Source organism: Lonchura striata, chromosome 9 (assembly GCF_050655825.1).
Source record: "Lonchura striata isolate lonStrDom1 chromosome 9, ASM5065582v1, whole genome shotgun sequence".
Lineage (NCBI taxonomy): Eukaryota > Metazoa > Chordata > Aves > Passeriformes > Estrildidae > Lonchura > Lonchura striata.
The window spans coordinates 1,736,513-1,756,774 of record NC_140711.1 but is presented as its reverse complement, the minus strand read 5'-3'; the positions used below and the strand labels follow the sequence as shown (position 1 = coordinate 1,756,774).

Below are 20,262 nucleotides of genomic sequence, written 5' to 3'. Positions count from 1 at the left end.
AATCAGATGTTTTCTCCAAATTTCATTTTTGGAGAAGACATGCAGCTAAGTTGCCACCTCCTAAGCAGGAGGACAAGGGCAGGAGCTCCCATCTGGCTGAGCACTGATTCTTTCACTGTTGTGTGAGTGCCTGCTGGCCTGAAACACAGCAGAATGTTTTTCACCAGGAGTCAGACCAGCAGTTGTCCATCATCTTCACCTTCCTTCATTTGCCTTAGCGCTCTTTGGGCAGCCCCAGTTGCTGCCCAAACCTCACGAGCCACATGTGACCTTGGCGGTCTCAGGGCCCCGTTCCCAGGTTGGCAGTGCCACCTGGCAGGCAGCAGGGCTCGGCTGGAATGGAGGAGCTGGATCCCTGTGCCTGCTGTTGGGGACAGCTGCCAAGCAGGAATTACTGCAGCAGATGTCCCTTGGTTGCCACGCGAGGGAGTGAATATCCCATCTCACAGAACCTGCTGCTTCGTCACCTCTCATGGGTAACCCAGCTGGAGGCTTGATGAGGTTTTTAATGAGGAGGAGGAGGAGGTTTTATCATGTGGTTTTGTACAGTCAGGAAAATTGGTTAGCCATGCCCCAGTTCTTTGTTTCCTGTGGGGTCCCCTGTACAGTGTGCCCCAAGTCTAGAAGTCTAAATTTTGATATTGCTCGAGGAGGGCAGAAATGCGAGCAGGAACTACAAATTTTTGAAGAAGGAGAAACCCAAAAAGAAACTTTGGAATGATATTTATCCTGGTATGTGATGAAAGGCTGTGCAGACCCCAGAACGCTAGCTTCAGTTATGTTTTAGCTGAAACAGAGGGAGGGGAAAAGGTAACCCTCACATTCAGGTGATCTTTAGGTTTACCTTCCTCTACTAGGACACCTCCTTCCTCACATGTTTATATAATCAGTATAACATGAGAGGGACAGTTGTACAGGGAGGTTCCTTGGAGTCAAGATTCAGATTCAGAGTTAAGATTTAAGAGAGCTGGAAAGCTGTCTTACGTTGTTGTGGAATTTGATAGTTTGTTCTCATTCCTAAAGACGCTATAATATAAAAAGCATCTTAGTGCTGTCATTGGATCCATATGGGGACAAGAATGTGTTAATTGTTGGTGCAAGGTTGTGGTCCAGCTCTGACTGGAGCTCTGGGAACTCTGACTCCTAATGCAGGCAAGTTGTGGCACACTTTCACCCCAAGCTCTACCTGTACTCAGAATTTGTTATTTAAATGCACAAATGTGGGTAGGAGGAAAGAGTACTTGCTAATGTAAGAGTTGCATTTTAAAACTCGGTTGTTGGCAGTATAACTTCTATGTAAATAGACTGATATGTTTCAAAACACTCAGTAATTACGAGGCACTTGAGGATGTTGAGAGAAGAAAGAAAAATAAGAGCCTGTTTCCAGGTTGAAATGTGAAAAGAAAAAAGAGGTGAGAGAGTTTTGAGAGAAGAGTAAACCATTCAGATATGACCAGTGATAGTTTTAGGTTTAAATCTGTAGAAAATGTACTGAGAGAAAAGACTGCCTTGGAAAAAATAAAGATTGCATTGATAATGAGGAGGTGCATAAAAATAAATTAAGGATTTGTTATAAAGTCAGAGCTATTTATAATCAGAAACATCATCAATGCTTAAAGACATATTTCTTTCAGGCAGTTTGTAGGTCTAGACTCAGCTGTTAGAAGAAAACAAATGCAGTAGAAAAAACTAAAGTGTAGCTAGAATATGTCTGAAGAATGCAGAATAGTTATGAAAAGCAAGGTGACAAATATCTTCACCTTATGGATTCTATAGCCCATGAAATTAAAGCATTCTCTGCCTTGGAGAGCTGAAACACAGAGGTCTTGACACTTACAATGTCTGGAACAGCCACATTCCCACTGATTTTTGGAGGGTAGACAGATCATTGTTTGTTTTGGAATGTATAGAAACTTCAGTCAGGACCACAAACTAGTAAGAGCTGTTGTATGAAAGTGCAAAGAAATTGGGTTCTGTTCCAAAACCCAAGAACAGCAGTTCTTCAGGACACAACAGAGAGTCTGTCAGAAATGACCACCATGGATAGAACTGCAGAGAATGGTGCAAAACCAAGAGACCTTTGTCCTGCCTGTGTGTCGTTTACTACATTCCTGCTTTCTGCTGGGACTGAGAAGAACAACACCATCAACTGCCTTGTGCACTGATAGTAGTAAAACTTATGTAATCCTTATTTTATTCATGTGTCGGACCATGTGACAAATGCAATTTAAAGGCATATTCTGAGAGATTTGAAGTGAGGATGGAAAGTCAGTTAATAGATTTATTTGGAGGTACATTTTTGACTTAAGAGACATCGGAACACAAAATAAATACTTGCAAATGGACTTCCTGCTCTGTTTCTCTGTAGTGCCCTTCTGTCTGCATTTATTTTGACAATTTTTGGTTTGTCTGTGGGTTTGCTCAATGGCTGTTGGACAGATCGTGATGACCCTGTGCCTGGCATGGAACAGAGCAGTGCCACCCTACCTGTGAACAGCTTGCAGCAGAACAGTGAATATGACACCTGCAGTCCCCCTGTAGTCTGCCCATAATGCACAGATGGTGCAAGACAATCAGAGTACTCAAAAAGATTCTCATGCTCCCAGGTCTGGATTTCTGTGCATTTTCACATCTCTCCCCTGACCTTTCAGCTTTATGAGCCTTTGCCCACACAAACATGCCTAGAATTTATCAATCTCTCTCAGTTTTTTGCACTCTTCCTATTACTTTCTCCTAAATAATTGGAGTTTATTGGTTTTCATCAGGGAATAAAGCATCTCTTCTGTAGTGCAGTCACAATTTCAAAACCAGCATGGTTCATTTGAAGGAATGATTGCCATATGAAAGAAAAAGATGAGTAAATTCTTTCAAGATCTGCTGGATGAATTAGAGGACAGGTAATTTACATCAATACCTGTCCTACACATGATCAGCTTCTCTCCACTGCAATATCCTTCAGCCTCTGCTGTATGGAAGTCTGTAATTTTAAACAAATAATGAAAAGATAAACATCAATACTTTCTTCTACTTTTTAAAAAATAAACTACTTACTCCTTTAAAATCCATGGCATTAGGATTTATCTCATTTCCCAAGATTTACAATAAAATTGTCAAGGCTCATATGTAAAAGCATAGGATTTCACTGAGATTAAATTTGTGATAGCACTCAAGTCTGTGCTATCAAAATAGTGTGGCATGAAATTTTATAAAGGCCACAATTTTTAAAGATTTTTAGATTTTATTTTAGTCTCATAATATAATAGGGGGTTTAAATTGGAATTTTTCAAAATACTGTTCTCGGCTACAGAGTATTGCTGAAACTCTTGAGGCACAATTGCATAAAATCTAAGGTACCTTAACATCCTTTTTTAAAACTTCAACTAAAAGTACTATTTACAAAGGAAAACATGCTAATCTGAATGATAAGGTGATGAAAAACCTTTGAAAATCTGCTCAGCCAGTGTTAAAATGTCTCAAATTATGTAGTATCTGTAATGTTCACTTTAGAGATGTCATAATTGAGACATTCATAGGAGAAATAGCAGCAATTGGAAGCCCCTGATTTTGGTTTCAGGCAGTAAGGTGGGTATTAAGATGCAAATTAGTTCTTCAGTTAAACAGGGCATCCTGCAGGCCTGCAGCTCCTCAGTGAGGTTGGTCTTTGGTGCTTTTAGGGGATTGCCCTAGCTTTTCTGCACAACCACTGTATTTGATATGTTTTGCTTCCTATGAAAACACACTGTCATGATAAAAATGTTCCCTGGGGATCTGTGTGTTCCACAGAATTATGTGAAATACGTGGACTGTTTGGTGTCCAGTCAGTGAAGCAGTGCTGGGAGCCCTGGTCAGCTTTGACAGAACCCTTCAGAGCTCATACCATTTGTGTTTATTTAAGGAATAAGGACAAGAGTCAGGTTAATTTAAAATGCCTGCTATTAATGCTCATAATGGAAAAATAAATCCATGTTCTGAACACCTTTCAGCAAACTTAAGACATAACGTGTAAGACTGGGGCAGCTTCATGCAGTGAGCTTGGAGTTATTAAATAGTGAAGGAAGTTAAATTAAATTATAGAAGGGTTAAATATTTGGCATCTCAAGCTTTTATGTCTTTTTAAATGAGAATGAAGCTGTTCATGAGTGAATTTTCAGTTCATGTTGAATATCAGCATTGATAAGCAAGGTAAGTGAAATGCTTTTTGAGTACAAGTAAATACATAGGAAAACATCTTGTTTGTGACTTCTTTGTGCCCTGAAACATCAATGAAAACATTTTTAAACCATTGGATACTTTTCCCAAGATTTTTAAGTGTGTAATTTTCATGTCTGAGGATGCCTTCAGTAAGTGCTGTTAAAGTTCCTGTGGATAGCTGTGGGACAGACTCATCCCCTACTTACAGTTTTGTTCCTTAGATATGGGACATGTGCAGCTTCCTGCTGTTAATGCTGAGGCATGGAAACTGGGAGCTCAGAATTCAGATTTGCATTCTCTGAAGTCTGTTTGTTATGACAACTATCAGTGGATAAATTTATAAGGACATGCTGATGAAGGAGTTGAAATGTCTTTTGTGTTAATTAAAATAACTTTTAAGCTTAAAGACGGTTCAAGGCCCAGAGGCCACAACTATGTGGTCCATTCCCTAAAAAGAGGGCAATGAGACAGACAATATACATACTAATTCCTGTATGCGTATGAAAATCCAATATGTGCCCTTCAGAAATAAGGGTCAGAAATAAAAAGTGCTGCTGAAAGTTTTACATCTCAGTATTAGAAGTGGAGATCTACAAAATTTGTGGCTAGATTGTTTTTTCCTGAGCAGCAAAGGTTTGGGTTGAGCAAAGCATTCATGAAGTTCCTGTTAAATGTGTAATATTAATTTGTTTACTGTTAAGAAGTTTCTCTCCTCCACTCACAAAAAACCCCAAACACATACATTTACAAGAGAATTAATCATATTTATGGCTGCCTAAACATCTCAACATGTCAGAATACGTACAGAGTATATTATTTTACTTTAGAAATAGCCAACAGCAGTGTAATTACTGATTTTATCAAGTCTATTAGGCAAGGCACTTGGTGCTTTTGGTCAAATTAGTTTTTAATAAGAATTATCTACTAACAAAAGAGTCTTCCTTTTCAAGTGGTGCCCCTTTTTTAATATAAGAACAAGTTTTGTTGATGGGAATGTCATTATTGGAAGGCCTTCTCTCGGGATCCAGAAAATGTGTCTGTGGCAGAAAACTTAGTGCAGTGTGTTGGTGCAGAATAGGTTTTGATGTGCAGCACAATCAAAGCAGTGCCAAGGTATCCACAGGAGCTCCACTGAGTAATTTAATGTTGCTGAGATGCACCGCCCATAATTTATTGCTCAGTTAAAATGTTCTCCAAAGGGTTCACATCTCATTCACACATCATAAATCATATAAATTCTGCTTTAACTGATCTTAGTGTCAAAACTCACATTGCCTTAATTGGGGCAGGAGTTTCATATTATTATTTTATGTAAAAGCACATAAAGCATTATAGTTTAAAGTTGTCTATCTAAAAATAAAGGCAGAACATTACTGGTATTTCAGTAATTCAGGGAATGGCATCACAGGGAGAACCAAAGTGTGTGGGACAGAATAAATTTCTTCTCTACAATTTGTCTTTGGCAAAGCATATAAAATGTGCTTTGCATCTGAACTTTTCCGGAAAGTTTTCAGGGTTTTTTTAGGTAGGAAAACACAGTTCTTCCTGATTAAGCGACTTATTTTTTTTCCTAATGCTGAGAAAGATTTAATCCTGTAAGATGCAGACATTTATTTACTTCTCCTACTTCACAGCCATTTTCAGTCTCCAATTTTTACTTAGTTTCTTTTTCCTCAAAAATACATGCAAAAATCCATGTCCTTGTTTTCTCTCTCTGCTTTCCAGAGGAAGTTTTAAATTCTTTCTCAAGCTCCAATCCTCATTTCTTTTGTGACCTAAGCCCCCAAATCTGCCTATCTTCTGAACATTTTTGTTCTTAGCTGCTACTTTATGAGATCCGGGATTTTGCTGCTGTCTTTGGTTTCTATTCTCGACTCATTCTGGATAAACCAGGTTTCTATCTCAAGACATACCTTGGGGGAATTAAGTTCTTCTCAGTTATAAAGCTACATATGCATGGTACAGTCACATGTATGACCTGTGTGATGAGGACTTGATTAGTAAAACACAGTCTCTGAAACACTTCAGTGTAGTGACATTCAGTTACCAGAAACTGGAGCTACTGGAGACTCTAATGTATTTCTCTTCAAGGTTATGAGATTTCAAGACTTCTCCCTTGTTCATCAAAGAATGTCCATAGCACGAGTCACACTTGTGAGTCAAAATCATCTTCTGACCTCACCCTCTTTTATGGAGGCTGGCCTGAAGAGTATAGCTGAGCCTCTACGATGGTAATAATAAGCTCACACCAAGGCAGGATGTCTCTCCAAACCTGCTTTATTCGTCGAGGGCTGGGTGTCAGGGGATCTCTGACACGTCCACTCAGCGAGGGAGCAAGCTCAGAGAGCCCCGAGCAAGGGGTGGGGTAGGGTTTATAACAGGAGCAGAGTAGGAGGGGCAGGATACAAAGGATCCAACAGGAACAGGGTTCGGAGGAGGAGTTAGGATGGGGTGATAGGGATACAACAAATGAGGATGAGGGAAGGGGATGGTAACTGGGGAAGAACCAATTACAATCAGAGAACTTAAGAACCTTCTAGAACAAAGGGTAAGTACAAAGGGTGATTGACATATAGACCTCGGGGGGAGTGGTAGGCTTGATGGACATCCTGGGAGGCGGGAATCTACACCACAGCCTCCTCCCATGGCATGTTAGGGGGAACTCCTCCCAAGTCCCCTGCCACACTCTTTCAAGTTTCTCCTTGGTCCAGAGCCCAGGGCTGTTAAAGCTCTCCAGAGAACAGCTCACAGAAACTCAGCAATGGACAAATTGTGGTTTTAATTGCCATTTCCTTTGGAACACCTGAAAAATGAGCCTGAGTTGTGGCCATTGCTGACCCCACAGGTGCCACTGTGGTGTTTACCCAGGAAAGAACTGCCCCCAGGGAGGAGTGACTGCCAGGTCAGAGAGGTCCAGGTCCGGGTCTCTTCCAGCCAGGGGGATTGTGCCTTGCAGCTGTCCCTGTGGCAGCTGCATCCCTTGACAATTGCTGTGCAGCATCCCCCAGCAGGGCTCTAGCAGCATACCTTGCTGTTCAAGGGGAGGGCTCAAAGCATGCACAGGCAGGAGGTTCAGTCTGACATTCTGCAGGAGTTAATGGAATTTCCTGGGTGCCTCAAAGGCTTCCTGGGCTTCCTTAGTTTGAGTGGTTCTGAGGGGAAGACCTTTGACACACAGGATTCCAGCAGGCTGAGCTGAAGATCATTAAATTAGCAGATGAAAAGACTTAGAGCTGAAAGAGGTGGTAAGAAAGCCTAAATTTTCTGCCAATTTTCTGGAATTGACAACCTCTTTAAGCTAGAGATGAGAGAACATATTATCAACACAATTAAATGAAAAATAAATCCATTGTGCTATTTAGAGGAGAAAAAGAAAGAAAACATTTGCATTCATAAAGCAATTCTTAACCATTATAATTTGCTACCTCAGGTTTTAGCTGCCTGAAGTTTAGAAATTTTCAGTTAAATCAAATTTCGATATTAAATCTGCCCTGGTGTCAGGAGTTAAGCCTTCTAATAGTCACTTTTTTCCTTTTATAATTCTTTTACAATGTGTTATTTTTGGATCTAACTAACATTTTCTAACTGACTTGAGTCAGAAACCATCTGAATTTGTCAAATACCATCGTAATGTGTCGATTGTGCACGTGCTGCTTCCCACCCACTCCCCCTCTCCCTGTGTCCAAACAAATGTGTGTCTCAGCTTAGAGATGAAAAGATGGCTTTTCTCATAAGATTATGGCCTCATACATTTTGTCCTTATTGTACTCCTGTTAGTATAATGCTCTTGACAAAACCTCTGCTCTCAGGCTTTGGGACTTAGAAGATTTAATGCACAGCCTGTGATTGCCTTTGGGAAGTGCCATGCATGTCTTGCAGTCTTGAATACTCGGCACGAGGTCAACAAGGTTTGGAGGTTCTAAACATCATCTGGGCCTTTCTCTGTGTTCATCTCTGTGTTCATGTCTGTGTTTCTTTTGGGGCTGTCCTTACTCTGACTTTCAGGCCAGCAGTCCTGGGCCACAGGGTTCCCTCAGGCTCTCAGGACGGGGTTGGTTTCCCTCGGCCGTGCTCAGATGCTCTCGCGCCTGGAGCGTTTGCAGAGGGAGCACAGAGGGGCCCTTTCCTGGCACGGTTCTTCCACTGCATCCCAAGACCTGTGAGGACAGCCTTGGGTGGGACAGACCAGGAAATGTCCTGTGGACAGTGCAGACAAACTGTAATGGATCAACCTCGAGCTGCAATAAAGGAAGATGAATTGCCTTATCCTAGATGGTATAAATTAATATAGTATGGGTTTATATGAATGACTAATAAATTATAGGAAGGGAGCCAGTTTTGAAAAAGACAAACAGCCCACAGCATGGGTTTAGTTATGTCTTAACTAAATGTGTTTGAATTCATGCAAACCTTCTACTGATTCCAGCTTCCACCCAGCTAGGGAAATGCAAGGAAATGGGAGACAATAAATGCTTCCAGAGAAGATCTTTTGTGAGGAAGACAAAACCTTTTTTTTTTTTTTCCCTAGTTTTAGAGTTAATATCTGTGTGCTACAACTTAATATGCTTGAAGAGGGAAAAGTTGTTTTGTATGATTCTTACCTGCTGATTATCCAGCTTATTTGCTCATTTGAGCTTAACTGGCTGTGTAGTGCTCTGCTTTTTTAGTTCCTGAAACTTCACATACAAATCTGTGTATAGATCTCTTCCATCATCTTTAGCAAACGTAAACCAAAGAAAAGTAGCTTGCCTATCACTTTACTTTATAGAATGCAGTGAATTTGTAAACACTGTTGAGAAGCACTGAAATATTTCTTAACCATTCTTACCTTTTCCATTTTAAAGGTAAAATGAAAAAGTCCCATCTTATGTAAAACTTTAAAGAATTCCAGAAAGGATACATGTTAATATTTAAAATCTCGTAATTATGGAACTTTCTCAATAATGTGAATTCTGTTTTTCTTTTCTAATTAAACATACAGTTTCATATAGCCTGAAATAGACAGCATGGTAAAAGGTTTTTGTTGTGGTGTTTAAATAAATGCAGTGTAGCACTATTATGTTTTTGGAAACCTAAAATATGACTCATATATCCTGAAGAATCAGTAGCTCAAATAAGGCAAGACAAAACACTTTTTAATTTTGAAAATTCTCTTCTTTTGAAAACACTGCATAGGGATAGGAAAATAACAGAGATTTGAGAGCTGTGTTAACCTGTGGATAAAGACACTGCATAGGGATAGGAAAATAACAAAAATTTGAGAGCTGTGTTAACCTGTGGATAAACACTGGCTTGAACCAGTCTAATATTTTGTAGTCGTCCTTTTGGCTCAGAGTAAGAAACTTGAAGTATTCATTGATCATGTTACATATGAAGGTTTTTCCTTCATAATCTATTATTTTATGAAAGCCTCTAGAGTGGTTTCTGCACTTAGTTCTATGGCAACATTTTACCAGCCTTTAGCAGGGAGAATATAAACACCCCCCCAGCCACAACACCAGCTGCTTATTTCAGGATTAGATATTTATTATTTTAAAGCAAGTATCCAAAACAGTGCAAAAGGATCAATAATTTTCATGATGTGAAAATATTTGAAGAGAGATAGTCTGATGCAAAAGAATTGCTTTGCATTCCTGGAGAGCATGGATGTTTTCCATTATTAGTAACATTTCCACACCACAGGTCACACAAAGCTTATATAACCATAGTTTTTACATATGGGGATGTATCTCCAAAATTCATCTCCAAGATAAGAGCTTGCAAATAATCTGATACATTATTTTGTTTTGCTTTTGCTTTATTGTTCTTTTCCTCTTCCCAATACCTGTCTCTAAGGTCTAAACTGTACCATTTGTTCATAATATTCTTTTATTCCCCCCCCCCCCCCCCCCCCCAAATATAATTTAAGGAATGATGTTGCTTCCACTCATTTGACTGCTGTTATTGCTCACTGGACACCAACTGGATGAAATCTAAGGCTGGTAGAATTGCACTCACTGTATTCTGAGAGTTCCTTAAAAAGTGCCATCAAAAGTATTCCCTAGGAATCAGTAAGAGGAAAGTTTTGGTGCTTTTTGTGTTTATTTGCTTGTTTACTTTTTTATTTGATTGTTTTTTTAAGTGCTTAGACCATTAACAGAATCAGGAGGAATGAAAAGCATCTGGTACTTGAAATTTGAGTTGCATAAGGAGTTCCCTTTTGATGTGAGTTCATTTTTACTGTCTCATTGTGGTTCAATTGCATCTGCCTGCAGTAAGACATCTCTTATGTCCTTTGGCTCAGTGCAGCCTGTGTCCCTCTGAGCCTGTGAACCACACCTGAGTGCCACTGGAGCACACTGGTGTGTCTGCATGCTCAGGCAATTCACGTATTCCATTAATAAATACAGAATACTTCAACTGCCCTGCAAAACAGAATCCCAAATGCCAGAAAAAGCTCTGAAATTGCATCCATCACTTCTCATTTTTCAACATCGACAAGACTTTTGGCCTTCATCTATTACATAAACTCACCAATCTCTCCTCTGGCTCTACAGTCATTACAAAATAAAGAGATTTGAGATCCCTGTTTTCCATTTCACCTTTCCCTGACACATCCCCAGTTTAATCTTCCTGTTGCTTAGTTATTGCAAAAATGGGCAAAACCCGCTACTGTGAAGATAAGTATGCTTTCTTCTGAGAGAAGATCTATTGCAACATAGGAATGAACTCAAAGCTCCCAGATTAGTGCTAGAATATAAAATAATTCAGCTTTAAAAGGATCAGTCTCCCAAGTCCACAGTTTCCTAATAGTTAAACAAAAAAGCAAGAAAGGAAAAGAATGAACTTCATTTTGCCATAAATATACTTGTATGCTTTTCCCAAATGGCCAGTGAAAAAATAATCTGTTAATTGCCCACTTTTACCTGTAGCCAGAGCCCTCTCTGCTGTCTCGGTGGGTTTTGCTGCTTTCTTCACAAAGGGAGAAACTTGAATCTCACTGATGTCTGGGGGTTTTACAAAATACAAGGCAGGAAAGAGTTCAGGGTTCTATGTGTGGATTTTGTTTGGTTTCATCATTCTTTTTATTTTTTTTTTTTTATTTGGTTTCATGCTAAATGTCAACTCTCCATCATTGAGGTGATTTCTGTTAAATCAACAGGTATTTTCCTCAGCTTTTGGTACACACAGCTATATAATAGGTATAGAAATTACCTTGCATCTGAGTTTGGTGCAAATGGGGTAGATATTCTTTGGTGCAGTGTCCCTCTTGCCTGGGGGAGTACATTCTTCAAACTGAAATTCATTTATCTGTCACCACTGTGTTCCTTATGTAGGAGTTGCAGTGACATAACATTCAGATTGTGCCTGCAGGAAGAAAGCTCAATTTATAACCAGAGCAAAGATAAGCCTCTTACATTTTCCCCTTCCATTTCATTTTGTGTCTTCATCCTTTCCAGTCAATAGGAGATGGATGGTGAGAGGACTGTAAATGGAGAGGGTTCAGCAATAAGGCAATCTGATGGTGTAGTGTAGCCTCTTCTTAAGGTGTCTTTTTGTGTGATCTTCTTATGTGCTTCAAGGCCAAATATCCAAATGTTCAACAGCTGGATTTGAAGGACAGGATTTTCCAGAAAAACTTCAGATCCTCTGGTTAAATTGTGAAGCAGTGCAGACTTTTATCAGTAATTAAAATGAAGACATTTGTTTTCTCTACAATGTACAAAACACAGAAGTAATTGTAGGTATTGTTCCAAAAATCCAAAGTGAGAAGATGACCAAGAGCTGAGTGTTCTCGCCCACCCTTCTGCTTTGTGTCTTGTCAAGTTGGATTTGTGGGGATGCCCTTTCTCTTGTACCAGGGCTTTGCAACTGAAAGAAATTCCTTCAAAATTGTCTTAAACTAGTTAGGCTGACAGTCGAGAATACATTATAAATATTTTGAAAATCACCTTTTTATTTTGGTGTCTTAATTGGAGGGCTATCTAGAAGTGTTGGTTTCCTTATCAGTGCAGTACAATGTGCATGTCATTTTTCTTTTATATTTGAATGTTTATTCTAGGGATTTTGATAGTGGCTTTTGAGTAATACTATTAATATTGGAAGTGTGTTAAATAATTTCTCTTTATAGATAAAATGACCTGAATAGATATGAAACACAAACCAAATTAATTAGGCATGGTTTCTTCTCTTCTAGTGAATAAACACAAACCCTGGATTGAGACATCATACCATGGAATCATAACTGAAAACAACGACACTGTGATTTTGGACCCTCCCCTGGTTGCTTTGGATAAAGATGCACCTGTTCCCTTTGCAGGTAGGAATGCACATGAGCAGCAGCATTTGAGCCTGTGGACTGCATTTTGAATTTATTGGCATTTGTAAGGAAGGAATTTCTAGTGATATTTGAAGGGCACATGTAAAGGTTGTGTGTGAGTACTCAGAACCTGACTGTTGGCCCACAGATCCTGAAATGAGGTGTTTCCTACACTGAATTTGTTGTGAAGTAGAACAGAATAAAGAGAATAATACAGCAGGCACCCACTATAAATATATTTTTAATGAAAACACAATGATTACACAATTACACTTGGATTTGCTTTTATAGAAATTAATCATTGCAATTGCCTGAAGTAATAATACATAATGCAGTTTTTTATAAGAATTTTGTTCAGCAGTAACAGCCCCTGCTTTCTCTCTCCCTGTTCTGCTCCCTGGCTATGGACAAAATGTATAACAAATACTTAAAGTTGCTCAAATCATATCTTACTGTGTAAGCACTTTATAACTGTCAAGACTCAGACAGAAAATTTAATGGAATTTTTGAACACTTTTGCTCAGGTTGCTGTATGATAGATGTATGTCATATACAAGTTTGCATTTGTATTAAGTCTGTTTTACCTGACACTTTTTCTGTCTTGAGTCCCTTAAGCAGAATTCTGCTTGTCGAGCAAGTTCTCTCTTAAATTCCCTCTTTCATTAAAAATACTTTTTGAAGAAAAGAGGGAATAGTAAAGCTTGATAGCTACTATGAAGATCTTAAGATGGTGTAGTTGTTAAAAAGATGGTATTGTTTAAGAATCTTCACCTTTTCTAAGGAAAGGAAATGGTGAGTATCCTTGTTCTCAGGGAGTCTTCATATTCAGGAAGCAAAGTCCAAATTCTTGTCCCAAACAGCATTTTACAGCATCCTGAAAGAATTGTTCTCAGTCACTTTTCCCAAAAGCTTACACTGGCATCAGCTCCTACCCTGTCAAACCAGGGCTCCTAAATGTTTTTTATTTATTGACCCCCATTTTAGTATCAAGATTGTTTGTTGCTCATGGTGCCAAGTGATTCTTGGCTGCATGAAGATCAATTCCTAGTGAAAAGATGCTATTGTCATTTTTTACCACTATCAATGTGAGTGTTTGGTTCTTTTGCTTGCATTCCCTTAGGATCCTTCCAGGGATGTTAATCACGGGCTTTTGTCACGGACACTGCAAACTCTTTTGACTGGGAATTCATTAGCTTAATTATTTTCATCAGCTTTTACACTGGGAGAATCAACACATTTTTCATTAAATAGTGATTTATTTTTCATGTAGAAAACCATCCTTTGAAATACTGAACTTACACAGACAGAATGGCTTTTGTGATAAGGGTTACATTAGGCAGTAGTTTTAATTTAGCTTCTCGATTTATTGATTTGAAGTATTTATATTTTGAGAAGTATCTACTTCTTACAAGGATAAATACTTTCTGTGTTTTCCCTGGTATTAGTAGTTTATTTCCTGATAATATTTGGCCTCATGGTCTGCAGTCCAGGCATAATTTTATAGTACTGATTGAATCCTTCATTCAATTGAAGGGCCTGCATTCCCTATGTTTTTGGAAAAACCTCTATGCACTTTTGAAAAAAACTCCTGTCTTTTTAAATTGTTGGAGGAACTTACTATTTCTGTTGTAGTTTTTGATTTAATATCATGTACTTTTATTTGGTTTAAAAATATCCTTAATTTATTAAAGGTTTTTATGGAAAATTCAATTTGCATAATGTATTTAGTAGGAGAAACTGAAACAGATACAAGTACAATATTAACAATTTTCAGTAGCTGTACATTTTATAGTGTGTTAATGTGGACTATCTTTTATGGCCATAATTTATTTAAATGTGGACATTTCAGTTACATATCAGTCTTTAATTGTAATAGAGAGTCAGAGCTCCAACAGTTCCTTTATCATCAGCCTGTTAATATTTTCAGTATTCTAGTGCTTGGAAAGTTCTCCATGTTTGGTTGGTTGGCTGTTTTATTAATGGGCCCGGATTCAAGAATATATCGGAGCAGTTTCTGATCTGTGCTGAAATGTCTGCTGAGATCTCCTTGAGCAAACTGTAGTAAGACTAAATTTATGTGAATTCTTCCTCTGCAACAGCCCCTGCAGTAATTTACAGGCAGATGGTTGGCTCTTCCATCAGGATTTGTGCTGCCTTATAGAAATAAATAAACAAGCATGCATTTGACTTTAAAAACACACACAGAAAACCTATTGACAAAAGATTGCCTCTAACAAACCAAAACAAAACCCAAATCTCAAACCAAACAAAAAAGACAACAACCCAGCTGCTATGTAGCCATTCACTGCAGATGGGCAGGAGTTCTACAGGAGCAGAACTGAACCAAAACAGAAGGCACAGTGTCAGTTGCCCTCCAGGCTGATGTTCTCAGGGCACACCTGCACAGAGACAGGGCTGGATGTTATCTGAACTGTGAAATCTTCCTGCTCTTATCAGTGCCTTCCCTTTGAAGTCTTGGTCTTCCTTCAGGGACAGCTTTAGGGAATGGTACAGGATTTACCACTGTGAAGGTCATGGTAGGGGAAATGCCTATTTATTGAATACATTTATCTACTAACTTATTCCATATTTGTGTGTTGCTAGTGAGGGTGTAGTTCATTTGGACATGTGCTTAACTTAGTCCTTGTGTTTGCACCATGCTCCTTGCTGCTTGCCCTGGTGCACAGGCAGCTCATGCATTTCGTATTTTTCATCTGGGAAAATAATTTTTCACCACGTAACTGCTTTGTTACTAAGAACTAAGCTGTTAAGAGGCATTTGCTATTCAGTGATTCTTACCTGACCTTAGTGCTTTGATATGCTTTCTGAGCCCATTCCTATGAGCTCCTTTTTTTTAGTTTAAATGCTACTTGTGGCACAGGCCTACTCCAAACTGCAAACAGTGTTTTGGTTTTTACTTATGGAAACTTTAACTTTTTTTCCCAATACCTCTGTCTTTTTTCATCACTATGCCTACTAAGGTAAGCCTGTCAACCCTTTCTAGGAATGCACACATTATAGTGCATGTCCAACCTGAGTGGTCACAGGAACAAATTACTGTAATTTGCACTTTTTTTTTCACCTCTTTCTAATAATGTTTAACACCAAGGGTGATGACAGGAGAAAAAGGAGTCTTCTGTGCAGGAGGTCTGTGTTTCCAGGAAGGACTAAGGAGAGAGTAACAGGACTAAATGTGCCTGTGAAAATGCTGGCTGTCAAATGTGATCAGCATTTTTCATAACTGGAGCACAAAGACTTTCACAAGATTGCAATGAATGGCTTTTTGTGTCTCTTTATCTAATGAATTTATTGTGAATAATTGAAGTATATGTAAAGTCCTGGTTCTTAAAATTATTCTGGTATAAACGTACCTAACTATTTTTTTAATGCAGTTGTAATTTTTGTCTCCTAGTTTGGAAGGAAAGTTTGAAAATACCAGTATAAGCTTGTAAGTGTGAGAAGTTTTGGATCAGCAGTTTTCCATATTTCATTTCTTCAAGTCCTGGCTCAAAAAGGATTTTCACAGACTGGTGTTGAAATACAACCGAACTTTAAAATAACTAAACTCACCATGGCATCCTGTCTTTTGCAGAGTATCAGAGACATTTCCTGACCCTCCTTGCCTCCCCTTGGCCAAAATACCCCCCAGAAAATGAACCCCTACAAAACCCACAAAGAAATTGTAACAGTTCAGGCTTAGGGCTAGTTTGGCTAGAAACAAGGTGGGATCTACTGAATCAGTTTGTCAGGATTCTGTCCCTCACTAAATGCTATGAGATGATGGATGGCTTTTGGAAGAGACATCTACCTGTATTCCAGTTACTACATTTCATCAGCAATGCTGTGCAAAAATAGATCTGTAAGGTGCTTCAGGATGTCCTCAGTCCATGCTTCTGCCCAAGGCAGGCCCCTTGTCTTTCCTTAGAAACAGTTTTCTGTCCTAATCTTACAGGTCTGTAGTGGCAGAGATGCAAGTTTCCCTGGGTGATATATTGCAGACTTCACCATATTCCTGGTTTTTCATGAAGCTTGGTCTGAACTTTCTGTACAGTGGTTTTAGCCCATTTGTTTTAGTGCTATCCACAAGGCACAGCAGATTTTTTTGTGCAGAGAAAACTCTTTTTGTGCAGAAGCCTTTTATGTTACTCCCTAAAAGCACTGTGAGCATCTGAACAGCCTGGTGTGGAGAGGATTTCTGCTGCTCGAGGTGTTTTCTGAAGCAGGAAAACAGGAGGTAACATTCAGGGTATCGCCGGCCTGGGGCTATGTACAAATCACAGATGGGATGGGACTGCTGAGGAAGGTGTCTCGAGCTGTTCATTTGCCAGCATCAGCCTCCTTGCATGGCTATGACACTGGGAAAACGCCAGCAGCTCACATCCCAGGCAGCAGACAAAGCAGCCTACCTTTTACAAATTACTCAAAACCCTAATTTTAAAAATTCCTACACAGGGCAGTGAGGTGATGGATGTCCACTCTCATCCTGGAAAAAAAGAGCTAAACTTGTCACTGTGCCTCCATTTCTTGGCTGATAAAGTCACATTTGAGCGTTTTGTGTCCCAGCAAGGCTGAGCTGGCTAATTGTACCAGGATGAACTTGGCCCATTACATCTTTAGCTACTTTTATGCTCTTGATAATTTTATAGAAAGTCTTTCTTAGCAAGATCAGAGAGTCTGGCTCCCCTCAGACAAGTAATTTGTGTCTCAGAAGCAGTTCTAGTTCACATCTCCTGGACAGATGGAGTCCCAGTCTCTGACTGTGTTTCAGCTGTGCTAAAAACACTGTAAAGAATAAGGAGACAACAAAAACAGCCAGGAAGGGTGACAGAATATCCACTAAACGACAAGATGCAACCACAAACTCTCCAAATCGTCTTTGTTGTTTTAGCAGCTCAGAGGAGTGTGTATTCTCAGCTACGCCCCAGCAAATCCAGCACTTGTCAACCCACTTACACCCAGGGACTGAACAGAAAATCCCATTTCTCTGTTTCAGACTGTGAAGCTGTCCAGCCTCTTTGTGTGTTTATATTGAAAAACAGTGGTATTAATAACAGCAACTGTCCTTTTGATGCAACACTGAAAATACAGAAGTTATTCTAAAATTGTCATTCTGAATATTGTAATTTCTACTCACTGTCAGCCAGACTTAGAACACAAGTTGGTTTAGGATGCCCAGAATTAATTTGTGTTAAATATTTCTCTGTGAAAATGAAGCATGATCAAAAAAATGCAACATGCAGGCAAAGTCATGCAGTGTTACAGTTTTTTATAAGAATTTTTTAATGATTATTGATTTCTAGCTTTCAAGCTTACATTTATTACTGTAGCTTAATTAGTTAAGACTTTAGCCTTCAAAGGCAAAAAACCTAATCTCTTCCCAGTGATCCTAATCTAAGGTAAAATAAAAGATTGGTAATAGCACAGTTAATTCTGGGGATGCTGTTTTTGACTTAAGGGATGCTGCTTATCATTCAGTAAAGTTAAGAGTAATAAACATGCTCAGGTTTCAGATTTAGAATGCAGCAAAAAACCAATCACTCTCACAGCAACCTCTGTTAGTCCCTGAAGCTCAGAGATGAGGGCTTTGAGGGCTTTTAAGTTTGGTTATTTTCTGTGATTGCCTTTCTTAGTCATTTTTACAGCTGTGAAATAATAGTAGGTGATATCGGTGTGTCCAAAGAAGACTAAAGGGTCAGGGATTCAGGCTGTTCTGATGGAGATTTTAGTGGCTCCTAAGGGGTCTTCATTGCAGGAGAAAGGAGTTAGGGAGAAAATGAGAATTATGTGCTTGAGTTGGGAGTGAATGCAAGTTCCTCCTGACAAATAAAATTAATAAGGAATGGGAACATTGAGATACTTCATTACACCTAAATATGCTAAATTACTTGAAGGTAGAAAGAAGCAAGGAAAATAACCAACAAATTCCAGTCTGATGATATCCAGTTGGACTTTTAAAACTACTTATGGAAAATAGTCTTTTGTGATACATTTGAACTGTTTTTGAGTAGTTTTCTTTATGTACAAGACTTGATCTTTAGAAAAATAGGGCAGGATATTACAGTGGATCACAACCCTAGACAATAGAACAGGGACAGAATCTATCATTTTATAATCCTGAAGTGTACTAAATAACCATTTAAGTAAGAAAATAGTATGTTAAATTAGATTGTCACTGAGGTTGTACAGGAAAATAGAGTTTTAAACTTTTGGGCTATTCAGAACACAAGGGAGAAAACTGAGTGGGGAGTACTGGAATTGCTAAGCCTATCGGTTCAAAAATTTCTTGCTGCTGTTATGCTCTGAGGATGGATATAGATTTTGTGTCACACCCCTTTGAAACTAATGAAGCCTTGCTGTATGACAGCCATTGCAATGGGCCCGAATCTGCAGCTGAAATACAAAGTCATTTATTTCAATGAAGTATAAACACTTTTATTTTCAACAAAGTATTTTAAAAGCTGCAGAAAGTATTTATTTTGTTGAGGTACTATTTTGACAATTTTTTTCTGCAATTAAGCATTTTACTGTGAATTAAGATGAAACTTGCTTTTGAGATGTGAAGTTTGCTATGGAGTTAAGCGTGGTTTCTAAACTTTTTAGACATTCTCTAAAATCAGAGCTGGTTCCTGAAGGATTTCAAATTCTGAAAATCACAGGAAAGACAGCAGAGGAAACTGATCTGTTTGGGGGTGAAAAAGGATGAAGACTAGTTATTTTCTTATGGTTTGAGTGATACATGGAGGGTTACCTGAGGTCTTAGCAGACTCATATGTTAAAAGAAGTGTGAGCAGCTGAAAAATGTAAAACTGCTCTAGTTATCCCTCATCATTAAGATTGCAGTGGAAATCATAACTGCTTAGGTTCTTACAATTTCAGATAGAAATGAATGTTTTCTAATATGTATTGATATAAAATAAATTATTTTAAATAACTATGCTAGCAAGCATAACCCCAGTCTATGAAGATTTATGGTGAGACAGTTGAAGCAAACAGGAATGATACCCCAGGGCATTTTCTCTTCTTGTGTAGTTTGATTCTCTTCATTATTTGATATTCAAGAAGTAGTAAACTTGAGCTGCTCACTTCTGCTCTCCAGTGTGTGTGAAGAATCCAAAATCTGTACCCATCTTTAACTTCCAGTGCTGCAATAACAGGAGGAACCCTCAGAGGGAGGGGATGAAAGAGCAGAATGAGGTCTCAAAGGAACAAACTGAGCCAAATAATGGAAATTCCACTCTAATAATTTTCTTCGCACTTTCATTCCATCTGTGGTCCACCCATTAATTCAATTATATCTCTTTCCTTTACATAAATGATTTTCTTTTATGTGTGAGTTACTGTGTTGTCATGTTCCTAGGTGAATGATGATGAAAATCAAAAAGGATTGCTTGTAAAAGCATACAGCATTCTTTATACAGACTTAGAAAGGTAATTTATAATGCCAGGAAGTGTTAGTAATGCAGCAAGTGGAATTGGAATATTCACCACTTAAAAGTTTACTGCAACAAAAGTGGCACTGAAGGATTCCACCGTGCTTTAAAAATAAAATCAAAAGTCTTTAAAATGTTTTCCTCAGAACGGAACTACCTAAGTAAATGTAAAGTAGCAGGGACAAGCCACTTGTTGGTAATGGTTTCTAAATATTAAAAAAGTTTTAAAAGAGCAGCCTGAATAGGTAATTATTCTTTGGAGCTCCTTGTGCTTATTGGTCAATAATTCTCTTGCGGAAGGAATACATAAGAGCCCACACCTTTCTTTAAACCTGCTTCTTT

The 20,262-nt window shown here is 38.7% G+C and overlaps 1 protein-coding gene across 6 annotated transcripts in view; it reads left to right on the top strand.

The window, feature by feature from the left end:
* CLSTN2 (calsyntenin 2) overlaps positions 1–20,262 on the top strand; it is a 350,034-nt gene that overhangs the window by 115,475 nt on the left and 214,297 nt on the right. For all 6 annotated transcript variants that reach the window (XM_085587480.1, XM_031505652.3, XM_085587484.1 and 3 more), the window contains one exon: positions 12,368–12,490. In XM_085587480.1, the coding sequence (XP_085443606.1) occupies positions 12,368–12,490 (123 nt within the window). Of the gene's footprint in view, positions 1–12,367; positions 12,491–20,262 lie in introns of those variants that run through there.